Source organism: Cinclus cinclus, chromosome 7, assembly GCF_963662255.1.
Source record: "Cinclus cinclus chromosome 7, bCinCin1.1, whole genome shotgun sequence".
Lineage (NCBI taxonomy): Eukaryota > Metazoa > Chordata > Aves > Passeriformes > Cinclidae > Cinclus > Cinclus cinclus.
Window position 1 is genome coordinate 17,009,474 of NC_085052.1, and position 14,580 is coordinate 17,024,053.

Here is a 14,580-nt window from a genome sequence, read left to right on the forward strand (position 1 = left end):
TAGTGAATCTTTTGTGTGCAATCTGGGGACACACACTCCAGATCAGCTTGTAGGTGAGAAGAGAGGAGGCAATTGCTTGGATTATGAAGATACCATCTCTTGGGGCTAATGGCCACAAAGGGAAAACATCCAACTGCTTTGCCATGTTTCAGGAACTGCCTGAATCAAAATGGCCCAGACACAGAGCTGTGTAAAAGTGAATGCTGACAGCTCAGAAAGCACAGCTGCTGACAACTCTCAAAGCAACAGCTTTGCTGCCAGTGTGAAGAATAATTCATAGGGTGGAAGCTGTATTGCCTGGGGTGCACCTTGCTGGATTGGTCTACATCTACATCTCCTTATTCCACAGTTGCTATCTGTGGTCTTTGAAACTGTGGAGGGGTTCGGGGTGTGTGAACTAACATCTGGGTGATTTTTAGACATGGAGGGAAGAGGAATACTTCTATCAGTTTCTTTGAGGTTGGATTCTTTGATGTTTTGTAGACATCTATTATCTGCTCAGTTTCTTGTGCTTGAAGATTTTTTGCTTGTGTTGCCATTAAAAGGTAATTTGAGGAGGAAAAAAAGGACATTCTCTGTCAAGGGGATCAATAATTTAATTGAAATGAAATTGTTAATTTCAACAGACCAAAGATGAAATTGCACTTTTGGGTCTCCACAAGAAGACAAAAATTGGGCATGAGAATGCCTCAATTGGGTAAATAAGTTCTGAGAACAACAGAATTTAGAGTTAGGAAAATTAGTCTTGTAGAAATAAAAACTGTTGAAGTTCAGTGATCCCTGCAGTATGTACTCAAATATATTAATGTTTTCTGCTTTCATTCTTATATACCTCAGACTTCTCAGGAAGACAGCAGTCACAGTAACACCATGGAAACACTCAAATTATGAGGAAGCAAGAAATAAATAAGAAGAAATAAATACTTTTAGAAGCATCCATTATGTGTGCCTGTGTGTTTACCTCTTCCCCAGGTACCACCCTTATTGCCAAATAGAAATTTTGGAGGTTTTTACAATTAACACTCTGCTCATGGTTTCAAAAATATTTCCTCATTAATTCAGTGATTCTCAGATACATTTTCTCAGTTGCATCAAGGCCCCAGATGAAATCAAGATGTCCCCATGTAGGAAAATTCTCATGGTAAATGAGATTAGTAATCCGAGGAAGTAGCCTTGCCATGTCTTTTGGGTCTGCAAATGTGTCCTGTCCACCACTCCAAACAGCAGTTGGTATCTTTATCTCCTCTATCTTGTACACAGGAGGAGCAGTCTGTAAGACAGGGAGGAGACCTGAGTGAGTGCTGCTGTATCAAAGTTGTGTTTAGAGAAAGGTTTCTTTTATTGTTCATTGCCCTAACCCCTTTCCCTATTTGTGGAATGACCCATCCTATTCCTGTTCTTTCTATAAAGCAGGGCTAAGTCTTGCAGTTTGGCCCTGGCTTGTGCTCTTCAGAGGTGTGGGCATGGAAAGAACAGTCAGTATTCATCAGTCAAGGACTGTGGAGATTTTTCCTGTGTGTATTCAGGGAGGGGAGATCTGTAGTTTTTTTGGGGCACACAAAGTGTAAATTTTAGTCTTAGCTTTCATGCTTGGAACTGAAGTGGAAAGGAAATAATTTGGTCATTTATAATTTCACCCTATAAAATTTCTGAGTGTGTGAGATAGAAGTGACTGACTGGACAGACTGTAGCTCTGGAGCCCTTTTGTTTGTGAAAAACAGCATCTTGGTACAGCACAGGACACTGCAAGTCACATGTGCTGGTTAAAAGTGAAATGATTGCCCGTCCACTGGAGAGGTCACTGCAGCTGTGATATGCATTTCCTCTTTTAAACAAAAGGCAGTCTTTGAGGATTTTTTTGGCAAGTGAAGAGCTCTGTACTCACCTAGTGCTAGGACTTGGGTGTGGCTCTTATTAATTTTTGGAATGACATGTAAGCTGACATGTCATTGAACACATCCTGGTATCAGTAGTGGAGGCAAAATGAACTTCTGTTAATTGTCTGTTAGAGTCTATCTCTGCCTTGTTTGTCAATAGACTTTGACACTTGTGTGTGGTTCAGCTGAAACATTATCTGGGACCACTCTCTTTCTTGTTAGTACTCACAGGTACTAAAATTTGAATTTTTTCTATTACTAGTTTTACCAAGACCCAAGGATAAATTGTGAGGGAAGCTATTTTGCCTTACCTGGTTGTATTTCTTCATGTTTTCCTTAGAGCCATAGTCATAAGCTTGAAACTGGTCTGTATGTGCTAGCTGTTAAAAGAACAGACAAAATAAAAGAGATGAGAGATGAAGGAGATATGCAAGAGGCATATTCCTGCCTGTGAGTTAAGTCAAGGCTCAGGTAGTGGATTGTAGTTACTCCCACACCTTCCTCTGGTTGCAGGCATCCAGGGTGCTGAGGATCCCAGGGTAAGTGGCATCCTTGCCTTCTCTCTTGCTAACTTTCTGTTCTGATCCTTATCTTCCACCCTCAGTACGTTTTGTTACCTACAATTTTGCTTTACTACCTTAGGTAACTAAAGTTTGGGTCATGCAGAATTGGGTTCAGTTGTCATATGGAAAGAGAACCTGAACGTCTATGATGTATCAGGGCTATTACAAGTCCTGTGTAATATGCTTTGCAGGACAGGTGGGTGAATGAATACCTGGACTTACTTGTTTGTAATTACTTGTTGGTAATTTATTTTTTTTTGCACAAACATGACAAGTAATTTCACTTACGTGTGGTGTGTAATAAAGGGTGAGAGAAGCCCAGTGTCTGTCACTTTAGAAAACCTTTGCTTCCAGGATTTAAGTACATGCTAAAAATCTGCCTGGTGCATTGCCTGAGCTGTTCTATCTGTTTGCTTTGCATCCACTTGATTTTTTAAAATGGCAAAATAGAGTGTAGAATCACTAGCTGTTCATGGTTTGTGTCCATTTCCTGGCTAGTTGTATCCTGTGGGACTGACTGTTGGGAATCTTTGTCTTCAGGAGCACATCTATATTCTGGACCATATGAAATGTGCAGGTGCTCATGGCAGCAGGTGAGAAGGTATGATGGTAAGTTTCCCGAATCCAGGGCCTCAGGATTTCCCTGTAGGCTGTCAGTTGCATAAAAAGCAGTAGTAAGAGATTGTTTACATGTCAGTGCACAGTTATACCTGTCGCCAATGAAAAATGTTCTGTACTGATGTTCCAGCTGGGGAATGTCCTACGTACATATCTACTCGACTCTGGAGAGAAAGCAGAAATTTAATAAAGACAGAGATCCAGTGCTGTGACAGAATAAAACTGTGAAGAAAGTGAGTTTCTAATATTAAAGAAGTCAGCTTACAAAACATTTTTTATAGTTCTGTTAAGGAGTGTCCCAGTTCCATCTCCCTGGATTCTTCCTCAGCTATGTTATCTTGCTCTGAGAACCACATTAGTGACTTAAGCAAAGCAGGAAATATCCTTAATGGTTTAGCTCTGCAATTCAAAAGCTGAAATTGATTTTTCATTGAACCTTTGAGTCTAGCTGCTTTCCCATATGTGCTTTTAAAAAGGATTATAGATGAGAAAAATGGACCCAGTTGTTACAGACACTGCAATAATAAACATTATACAGGCCAGCTTCTGAATACTTTGGTCACTGTAAAGGGGACTGGCACCACAGCATCCATATATTGGCAAGCAGAGGGGGAAATTGTCTCTCCTGTCCCCTCTGAGTGATGTACAAGTGTTTGTGAATCTCACTGTGTGCTGCACTCCTCAGCACAGTGGAGGGGCTTTCTGTAGCCTTGTGGATTGAGCAGTTGGGCCCAGTTCTAAGGTCAACAAAACCGGGAAATGCCCCTTACAGTAGTGCTTTGGGACCAAATTTTGGTGCAAATAGTCTGAAAATCAGGAAGAAGAGGTTTTTCTCCCATCTTTTAGCTATTTCAGTGTTCAGAGGACCCCAGTGTCTATATGATAAGGAAGGAAACTGAAAACTGTATTGCCAAGAAGTCTGGCTCCATCACTCATTGACTCTTTTTAAAGAACATCTGTGTGTGACAAAAATCTGGTTGTTTTAGCCCCAAAAGAGGGTACATTCTCACATATGCAATATAGCTCCAGTTTGAGCTCAGTTCTTCCTTTCTGGCACTGGAATGTGCCTAGCTGTTGGTCCCACCCATCACCAGCCCTAGCCATGCTGCCACTGTTGACAATACACAATGTCCTGGCATTCCCTCAGTCTGCTGAGAACTACACTGTGGTTTATGCACATTTGCATGTGTGATGGTAACTAGACAAGGATATAGTGCATGAGGGCAACTGCCAAAATCCCTTTAGTTTTGCTCTGAGTAGGTGTTCTTGCATGTACTCACCGTGTTGATATTTTTTACACTGCCTCCAGCTATGTAACAGAGAACATGGGCACAGAACTTATCCAGGCTTGTACAGAGCTGTGTCACGGGTCCTTTCAGAAATTCGATCTGGTGTGCAGCTCCTTTGCAGCCAAGTACTAGCTGAGGGAAAGGAAAAGTGCAACACCTTTTGTTCTTGTTACAGAAGAATTTTACGCAGAAAATTGTGGCTAATAGCCTAGGTTTCATAACTCAGTATTCAAGGAATGCTGGAAGAGCTTACCCTCACAGTACCCATTAGAACACCCCCTTCCCCACAGCACATCATTTGCTCTTTCTCCTTCATGTCACTATCAGCAACCCTTGAGGAAGCTATCCTTCCATTTCCAGTGTGCTGATCTTAATGCCTACTCACTTTTAAACTCCTAGAGTTTGTCATGTCTGCTATTACAGTTCTGCTTTAGCTCCTCCTGCATGAGGCCAGCAAAATTTTGGTTAAACAGCAGGAATCCTAAAAGAGGAAAGTTTCACAAGTCTCCTACTTCATTGGGAGCTATTGCTACAAGCTCTATATCCCAACCCTTTTCACCACAGGGTTTGGGAACAGATTTTTTGAGAGCATTCAATTCATCCCAAGCTCAGTGTCAGCATGTCACTTGTTTGGGGACACTTGGCCTCAGGCCAAAGGAATTTTGTGAAGATCAGTCAGGCATTGAACCTCTTAGAAGAAAAAAATACATACCCTGAGCAGTGGTCCAGGAAGGTTTGTTATCTTAACCAGAGGGCTTGTAGCATGTGGGCATGTAGTTACTGGGCCCAGAGCAAAGAACACTTTCACCCGTTTAGCCAGCTCAGGGTATGTATAGAATGCAATGAAGCCTGCAAACACAGAAGAGACAGCCTGAGTTAGTGAAGATCTCTTCCACAGATAAATTAAAAACATAAACAGCAGATAGCAAACAAGACATCACAGTAGTTTTGCAGCCCATTGTCTGTTGTTCGTGTTTGTGCTGCATATTTACTTAAGTACAGTGTTGAAGTGTAGTCCTGAAACTAATTTTATTTGGGAGGCAAAGTTCATTTTAAGGTTCAAAGCATGTCTGGGCATTGTCTTTATCAGAACCATTTTTGTAGGCAACATGTCAGTGAGGTATTGATGATAACATCAATTCACTCTGAAGTTCATGAAACTATCATAAAAACCGAGTTTTTCAAATTACAGTCTCTAAAGATCTATGCATGTTTATGCTTTCATGAAACTATAAAGTAATTAGCTGAATACTGGGAGCTTTGAGTATTTTCAACTGATTGCTTGCATCACAGGCAGATGAAGAAAGCCTAGATGCTTGGTTTGTTTTGCCAGGAGGGTCCTTAAATATTCAAATGAGAGGCAAAGAAAGAAGAAGTCAGAATTTGTGACAATATATGATTTTTCCACACTTCCTTCACTTTTTTTCTGGGTTGCTTACACTAATAACTGGCAGTGGCTCCTTTCTAATCAATGTCCAGTCATAGATCTTACACGTAAACCATAACCATCAAAATCTTTAAACTGATGCTAAAAGAAAGCTGCAATTAGAGGCCATGAAATGAGTAATGACAAAGGTTGGACATAAGAGAAAATAAACTATTAATGTCTTTGCTGTCCTGATTTTTGGTCTCTAGCACTATGCTTTTAAACAGAAATGTGGACAGTTTTAGCCACTCATGAACTACAATTTAAATTCTAAGATTGACACTAAGTCACAACTTATTAATGTTGAGACTATTTTTCCTTGCCTTCAAGTAATTTAATTTAAATAAATGCATTCATTTAAATTATGTATTACATGGGCTTCTTTATCTTTTTAGTTTTTCCATCCATTTAGGTTTCCACAAAAACAGGGTCCCCAGGACAAGGGTCACAGCACCAATTCTACCAGAATTCAAGAAGTGTTTGTACAATGCTCTCAGGTACATGGTGTAATCATCAGGGCTGGCCTGGGCAGGACCAGGAGCTGGACTTCAGTGGACCTATGTCCCTTCCAGCTCAGGATATTCTAAGATTCTATGATTCTAACTGTCTTTCTTTATACAAAAGAACTTCATGTAAATTCCTGTTGCTGAGAAAAATACCCTATAACAGTACCAGAAGTAGCCAGTAAATTACCTTTATGTCTGTAATTATTTAAAAAGTTGAACTATCACTACATCTTCTATTATGTTAATTTGCTTCTTAAAGGTAACCAAAACTGGTTTCAGAAAAGTTTTGCATATTTTCCAAATCTTAACACAGAAAAATCTCTGTTTTTCTAGCTCTCTACAAACAAGAAAAACAACAGAATCAGAGTCACCTATGGATCAAATAGCAGCTACAAATGGTTATTAATAATTCTCCTGACATTACCTGCAGTTGACCCTTCAGAGTGACCAATATAGTAAATATCCTTCTGTCCAGTTTTATTCATGATGAAGTTCAACTCTGCTGGAATATCATATTTACCCATTTCATCAAAGCTGCGGGGAGAAACACAAAGAGCTGGCAGACAATTTGTCTATCACAGTGTGAGTTACTGACTGTCAGATTTGTTGACTGCACCAAGCAGGACCCATTGAAGGAGGAGGTTGCAGATTGTGTCTGCATCCCTGCTTGAGCTGGAGAAGTGGGCAGAGGGCTGCAGCTGTGCAGCCTGGCTGCCTGATGCCTGGGGCTCTGTGTGGATGAAGTGCCAGTTTCACATGACAGCTGCAGCCCTTGGGAAACTGAATTTACTCAGTGCTTTCACCTGCACAGGTTACAAAACACATTTCTCTCTTGGTTGACTTCAACGCTGAGAGATCAGATTTCTAGACAAGGCTGCTCAGCATGTTCCAGCTGAAGCTCTTGCTCTCCCTCTCACAGTACATTCTCCCTTTTCCTCAGCATCCTGTTTCATTTCCCAGTCTCTGAAATCTTTTCCCTAGCCAATGCTCTCAACTCTGAGTAGTAGTGAGCATCCATCTTTGGTTCTTTACTCTCTTGGGTTGGTGTAGATCCTGATCTGATCTGATGCTGGTTTAGGTAAAAGCCACCAGGCTGAAGCTATCTAGTCCCCTTGGAGTTTCTGTGTTGAGTCTTTCTCTCTCCACAGAGTACCTGAACTGCCAGAACTCCTTTTGGCAGGGCTTAAGGATCTTGTGTTTTAAAGACCAGGTGTTCCCTCTGCTGTTTCCCAGCCAGACATCGTAGCCGGCATCTGCAAGGATGAAGCCCAAGCTGTTGTTGGGCAGGTTGGAAATCCAGTGAGTGGCATCTCCTAGAAAAGCATGTTGTAGGAACACTGCTGGCCTTTGCCCTGAAAAAGATTAAAATGTTCTTTTATTGGAGCAGCAATTATTGTGTATTTAATACTGGAGTGCCGAGTTAATTTTGTGAGGGGTTTCCTCCTTTGAGAAACTCCCAGGAGAACTATAAATAGATATTGGTTTGAGAAACCTGGAAGATTTTTTCTTTGCAAGCAGGAACCATTTAATGACATTTCATAACCATTTTATGACAGGTCTGACAAATAATAAATTTACTGATGATGCCAGTCCTACCTCCTCTTGCACTGGGAAGCCAGCTTACAGCCCCTATGCTGAAACCATCTACTCAAAGCTGAAAACTGCTGAAGGCATAACTGTATGGAAGAGGAAGAAAAAATAAACCAAAGTAGGAAATACACTTTGGTAACCACTGAGGAGGGCTGAGAGGCCCCTGATCTTTCTGAACTGGCCTTATTTTGAGAGTCAGGCTGGTCTAAATGATCTCCAAAGGAGATCCAGTTAGGGGAAGGCATCCAAATAAATAATTTTATAATGTTAACAAGGACTAATAATCAATGTAGCAGTACCCAGGGTACCACAAATTCCAGCTAGAAACTTACATTCAATTCAAAAAAATGTGATGAAACTGATGAAATGCATTTGCTTTTCACTGAAAACCTGATTCCTTTTCTCCTTTATAAGAATATCTCTGTCCTTCAGAAGCCTGGAAATTATTCATATGCCTAAGTCCAGAGGCTTTGTTGCCAGGCTACTATTTTATATGTAAATTATTTAGGTTGTTAAGGTAAAACCTCCCCAAATCCTGTTTACCAGCCTACCTGCCAAACCATTTGAGAAAAAAAAACCTCCAAACCTTGGGGTAAAAAAATTATTAGGGAAGTCCGAAATAAGGACAGTGACACTGCATGTGTGGACTTCAGATGGATTTAGTATTCGAGTCACACTTCTGACTAGGTGCTCTTGTGGAGATGGAAAGGTATGGAACATTTGCAGGTGAAAAGGGGATAGATGGGGAATAGTGTAAGAGCTGGCTCTCAGACCTTCCTTGTGTCCTGTAACAGTGTCACACCTGTATTTCGGTCATTCCTCCCAGCGGGAATTCTGTAAACAGCAAGAATGTATCCATCCTCTGTTGTAACTTCATATTCCTCACTGGGGAATCCATGATACCTGATAATTTCACTCTGTGGAAAGCCAAAGGAGAGTTTGTTAACATGTTAACATTGTCCTGTTCTGGAGCCTAACCAAGATGAGCAGCACAGATGTGTGATGTGCTGTGATGGTAGTGTAAGGCCCCAGCCACAGACACCATAGCTGAGAATAAAAAACATTACAGATCTTGTAAAAAGATGAATCAGAGTACTCCTCAGTCCTGTTTAGATGGTGGTTGTCTGGTATTTAGCCCCCATATTGAACTGAGCTGAGTAACCAACCCTTCTGAGAGATAGTTTGTCACGTTATGCACAGTTTATACAGATTGTACTTTTCTACAGATAAAATGTGCAGCCATATCTGTGTAAGACAATGCCAATAGCTGTGGGGATGGTCCATAATGAATCTTTTCTTGCAAAAGTGTGGTTAAGCAAGCCATGCAGGCAAAGCAAACAAGGGTGGAGAGCTTGTCAAACGAACTGATGTTACCACCTATACCTAATTTTGCATGTACTCTGAGGAAATCTTTGGTGACTCAGGGTAGGGCATTTTTGATCAGTTTGCATTGTGAGAATCTGAAGAAGGGGTTCAATCTCCCATACCACTGCTGTGAGCAAACAGTTTGTTGTGGAAATGCAGGCCTTTGCTTCACTTGAGATTAGAAACCAGCCTTTGCCTCCATTGCAAAGGAATTCTTCTCTGTGGCAGCCCAGTCTGTTTGGATAAGAGAATCAAGGTTTCTTCCAGGCTAGTGCTGGAAGGTTCTTTGTTCTCTTGCCAGGTTTGCATTCCTTCGCTTATGCAGTATCCTGAGATACCAACATGTGTTGAGAAAGCTGACTGCAAACAGGTATCATGAGCCATGACCCAGCTCCACATTTATCATATAACTGTTGGGCTTCACCCTAAATGCCAGCAGCAAAGTCTGTGTTCAGTTTCGTATGGAGCACGTAGGCTGTGCTCTGTCCACAGCCCAGGGCTGAGTCTTCCCACTGGGGTCAAAATTATATAGTCTGATCTCCAGTGCCCCTCAGGAGGCTCTGGGGAGTTGCCTGTCCTTGGAAGCAAAAGTAGCAGCCAGCAGTCCCCACTGCAGTGCTACGTATCAGTCCTCATGCAATGTGCAAGGGGCACATCTGTGCCTGGCATGTTCAGAGCCAGCCCTTATTGTGGGAATGACCCTAAGGCAGTGGTTTTGGAAACAGCAGGCTGGGAAAACAGGAGATGCAGAAGGGGCTCTTGCTAGCTTTCCTCACAAGGACTGTTAGTTATGCAACTGGAAGAGAAGCTTTAGAAAAAAAAGGAAAGAAGGTGACCCAACTTACAACATTCATGAAGCATTCAGGGTTGCGACTCTTCTTGCAGCGGCTCGTGTCCACAGCTGGAGCGGAGGCTGCTGTGAATCCTGCTGAAAAGGCAATTCCTTGGGAGCAGAGCAGCACGAGGAGGCACCACATCTTGGGGCTGTGTGGAAGAGCACATGCAGGGTTGTTTGTGTTAGGAAGAGAGTGGTGTGGGATTCCACAGGAAGACCCAAGAGGAGTCTCCTGAAGGTTGCCCAAGAACTGTTCCCCAAGGGCTGCCAGAACAAGAACCTGTGTGAGGACAGGCTGTCTACAGCTCACCCCTGTTTAACAGGTAGGATTACAGAACAGGAGAGGGAAGCATCTAGGGATACCATGCAAAAATATGCCTGAGCACTCTGCAGATTGCAAGGGAACTGGGGTTGGTAGACAGGGCCAGCTCTTGGCACGAGCCTAGCAGAAGCTTGACAAAGAAGTGTGAGCACCTGAGATGACCATCACCCAGCTTGTCTGCCTTCATCTGTCTTCTCCCTTCTGCCAGCAGCAGATGTGAAGGGAGAAGAAAGCACAGTTTGTTTCCTTCTCCTCAGGAATGGGGTGAAAGAGGTTCAGGATGGGCTCTCTTTGAACCTGGCCTCTATTCCTCTGGGGCTGAATGCTGTTCTTATGTCTGTCAGCGGTGTGCTGGTGTGAGGGACCAGATAATGAGGCTCATGAAGGTGCCAGGAGCAATTAATGCACTCTGTGAGGAGATTTAATGGATATTGGGCAACACGTTTGCATGTTCAGTGCCAGTTTGTGCTTTCCTCACAGGGAGATGTGCCCCAGGACATGATCAAGTTCTGTTTGAAATCAGTTCCTCTGAGAATACAGAGCAAACAAAGTGACCATGCACGGCTCCCCAAAATCCCCATGAGTCAGCTCCTAGTCAGCCTTACCTTCTGGCCATCAGGCGAGCAGCTTTAAGTAGTGAGCAATAGATCCTGAGACTGCCTTTGTGCTGCCAGGGGCCTGGCTCCATTGCCTCTTAGAAATGGTTGTCCATAGTGTAAATCTTGTATTGGTCAGGGGGAAGTGAGACCTTGCCCTTTCCTGTGATGACTGACGGTTCCAGATTAGCATTTCTGAATGGAAATTGCAGAGTGCAGTTGATCTAGCACCAGTTTATGCCAACTCCATGTAAAATAGATATGCTTCCAGGTTTTAGTCTTTTTTTCTAGAATCCAGGCCAATGAGTGCAGGAATACTGCTCTCTCTGAGCTTCCCAGACCTTTTTTTTTTTAACAAGATAGTTTTGACACAAACATTCCTTAGAAAAGAGAACAGATTCTGTGACCCAGATAGTTTTTGAACATGGTTATAGGTTAAAACCGTGTGGAAAGCAAGAGCTCACAAGAAGCTCCTTGCTTCTTCTTTCCAAAGAACTGCACAAAATAGATTGATCCATGAAGCTCAGTACTGCACTTACATATTCAGGAAAAGCCACATCATACATCAAACATCAAATTTTTTGTTTTATGCTGTGCTTTAATGTGTGAGGAGAGAATGATACCTGTGAAGAGAAGAGTAGCAGTCATTCTGCATGTGTATAAAGACCATAAAGATCAGGCAGGATGTTCAAGAGTAGAATCCATGGGACTTAAGGCAGTGTAAGGCCTCAGCTCATCACAGCATCTTGTAAGAATGCCTCACCAGTAATGGCTGGGGACACCACTGCTTTTTCAGGCTGGGCTTCCTCAGAACAGGAGGCCATGTTTCTATGACCATGGTGTGTTTGTGTTAGTTCACCCTCCTGTCCGTGCTGTAATTGGCTTTTGATGTAATTGTTAAGTATCTGCCAAGTCCAGCACTGACACAAACCTGCACAGTGATGGGAGGTGCAGCAGTTCCTGAGGACTGTTTGTCATGGAAGGACTACTCCAGAGGGTTCAACCTTGCTGGGGGGAAGGCAGACAAAGACAGCTGGTGTTATGTTCAGCAGCAGCCAGCAAGAGTGAGATTGTCAGCAATCCAGAGTCCATGCAGCTTCACAGCAGGCATAGCATACAGGGTTTGTGGGTGAATTTCATAGGAGACCTGCCTATCTCACAGGTTTTGTTAGGAAGTTAAGCAGGCTCAGGAGAAAAGTGTTTTGGGAACCAGGTATTAGTCATGGAGAATGCAATTTTTAATGATGAACAGAGGTTCTCATGTAGCCACATGTTTCTTGAGTCTGCTTCTAGCATAAGACATCTGCTATGATGATATAAGGCACTCTGTGAAGTTTATTTGTACTCAGGAATGTTCAGTGTGAAGATCAAGAGAAAATAAGGAAATACTCTCCATCAAGTAATGGGAAATAAGACCAGAATTTGTGGGATAAGAGAGAGGTAAACAAGGAAAATATGTTTTGACTTTGTGATCTTCAATTTAAGCTTTAAGTTTGACTGAACAAATTTGAAGAAGTCAAACCTCATGAATCATGAAACAGTTGAAATAAGGCAGCATTTGTAAACACCCAAAACTTTAAATTTGGCATCAAAACACACTTCATTATATTCCCTTTATATATCAAATCTTTCTTAATTTTTTTTTTTTTTGCAAAAGCAAGAAGCCTCACAACTATATACTCAGGCAGTGCAACACTTTGTTTTTCTTTCTGCTGTTTTACTCTGTTCTAGTGGGAGTAAAATATGCCCGTCTCTCCCTGCACTGGAAATCTCAATTTGGCAAGAAAAAGTTCTGCTAATATCTCAGCTTATTTTCAAATCACTACCAAGATTAGTTGAGGCAATGCAGAGGCTTAATTTATTCCTCTTGTTAAGGTAAACTTTCCTCAATGCACTCTGTGATCACCTGGCTTAGCTGGCATGGCTTAAGGACTTCCAGCTATTGACCTTTTACTCAGATGCAGGTGGCCAAGCAGCATCAATCTTGGCAGGCCACTGCTCCCTAAAACTCTAGGAATAAAGACAGGAGACACGAACAACTGTTTTCATCTAGTGAGATGAAGTAATAAGTAATTATTGAGCATGGTAAACTGTCGTAAAAGAATATGCTTAGATGGAAAAAAGATCAGAGAGAGAAATGCCCTTGGAACTTCCTGTGTACTTTTAAGATTTAGTGAAGCTAAGATGCAAGCCATTCTGAAATTTGTCCTTCAATCCTTGTGCCTTAAGCAGTCTAAAATTTACTTCATAGAAGCTGTAAGGCATACACACACTAACCAGAAGAGCAACTGTGACTAAACATGCATGAGAATTTGCTGCCTTACTCACTAAGAAACCATACATATACATTATACAGAAGGAACAGGAGGTCCAGATTACATATTGCTACAATACTTGCTCCTTCATTCCCTTGTTCTCAGAGGGATGAAAACAAGTAGGAAAAAATTAAACAGTTGCTCTTTTTATGCCTTTTATGCAGGTCAAACTTTATCTTCTAGCTTAAGCAGAGAAGCACTTCCGTGCATAGCAACAGTCTTACAGATGAGAGAGGAAAAAATGCTTATTTTTACAACCAACTGCACAAAAGCAGGGCAGCACATCTTTATGGAGACAGGAAACAGAAAGAGACCATGAGCATGTATGTAGAAGTACCTTACCTCTGCTTTGACAGCCTTGCTTCTGCCTTGTGCCACGGTGGCTGGTCCGTCTCCACCAGCAGACTGATTCACTGGCAGAAACCTGCGCCGATAAAAGGAAGTCAAAACAAAATGAGCTCTTCAGGGAAGCAGCTGTGAGTGTCATGAGTTGGCAGCACGAATTGCAGAGCGTGTTTGAGTGCTGATTTGGCAGTATTTCAGAAGTGGGGAAATCTTTGTGATGAAAAAGATGATCTGATTAATTCATCACCCCAAAATGCACCATGGAGCAGGAGGGTGTAGAGATTACCTATAAATCAGTGGTTAGTATGTTTAGCTGGGACCTGGGTGTTGCAGTTTACTGGGGCTGTGGCAGACCTTGATCTGCACTGCTGCCCACCTGAGGGACTGCTTCAAATGTAATCTTTTAAGATGAAAAGGAGGAAGTGTACAGCTTTTCTCAACATAGTGTCTCAAGAACACCATCTATGCTCTTGCTTTTCACTTGGTTTATATTAATTTAACATTGTAGACTGACCTAAATCTGGTTTCCAGTGAGCAGCACAACTCATGAAACCCACCTTATTCTGCAGTAAGCACACTCCAGTGCCAAAGAAGGCCTGAACACTAAATGTACGCTGAACACTTTTTCCCAGTGAGGGAAGAAACAAGGGTTCTTGTTTATCCTAAGCCATTTTCATCACCTCTGAAAACACAGTATCTGGAGATCTTTGCTTAATGGCTGAATTAGCTGAAGTCAGCCTGAGGGTTCTGTCCTCTCTGAGATTGGCTTGATGGCCACGGGCAGAAGGACTTGTTCCATGTCCTTGGGCAGCTGGGCTATAAACTAAGTGGAATCCTCCTACATGAGGATCAGCCTGTTCAGCCAATTAACTCATGAGTGCATTCAGAAGAACTTGAGTTTCATCATGGACTGATGAACATTGAAAACACCAG

General features: G+C 42.2%; 1 protein-coding gene across 1 annotated transcript; it reads right to left on the reverse strand.

The window, feature by feature from the left end:
* Positions 1–1,036: 1,036 nt before the first annotated feature.
* LOC134045911 (lysosomal acid lipase/cholesteryl ester hydrolase-like) lies at positions 1,037–11,013 on the reverse strand. The gene is made up of 10 exons (XM_062496042.1): positions 10,997–11,013; positions 10,080–10,218; positions 8,672–8,786; positions 7,433–7,631; positions 6,704–6,813; positions 5,060–5,196; positions 4,339–4,479; positions 3,151–3,222; positions 2,189–2,257; positions 1,037–1,270 (listed from the first exon to the last, which is right to left on the reverse strand). The coding sequence occupies exons 1-10, from the start codon at positions 11,005–11,007 to the stop codon at positions 1,037–1,039; spliced, it is 1,227 nt and encodes a 408-aa protein (XP_062352026.1). The 5' UTR covers positions 11,008–11,013.
* Positions 11,014–14,580: the final 3,567 nt, after the last annotated feature.

What these genes read in the sequence shown, in the direction of transcription:
- LOC134045911 (XM_062496042.1), bottom strand. An exon ending in TTCCTGGACCACTGCTCAGG is followed by an intron (nt 4,480 to 5,059) that starts GTATGTATTTTT and finishes CCTTTCCCTCAG; the next exon opens with CTAGTACTTGGCTGCAAAGG. An exon ending in ACATTTTTCATTGGCGACAG is followed by an intron (nt 2,258 to 3,150) that starts GTATAACTGTGC and finishes TTCTTTTAACAG; the next exon opens with CTAGCACATACAGACCAGTT.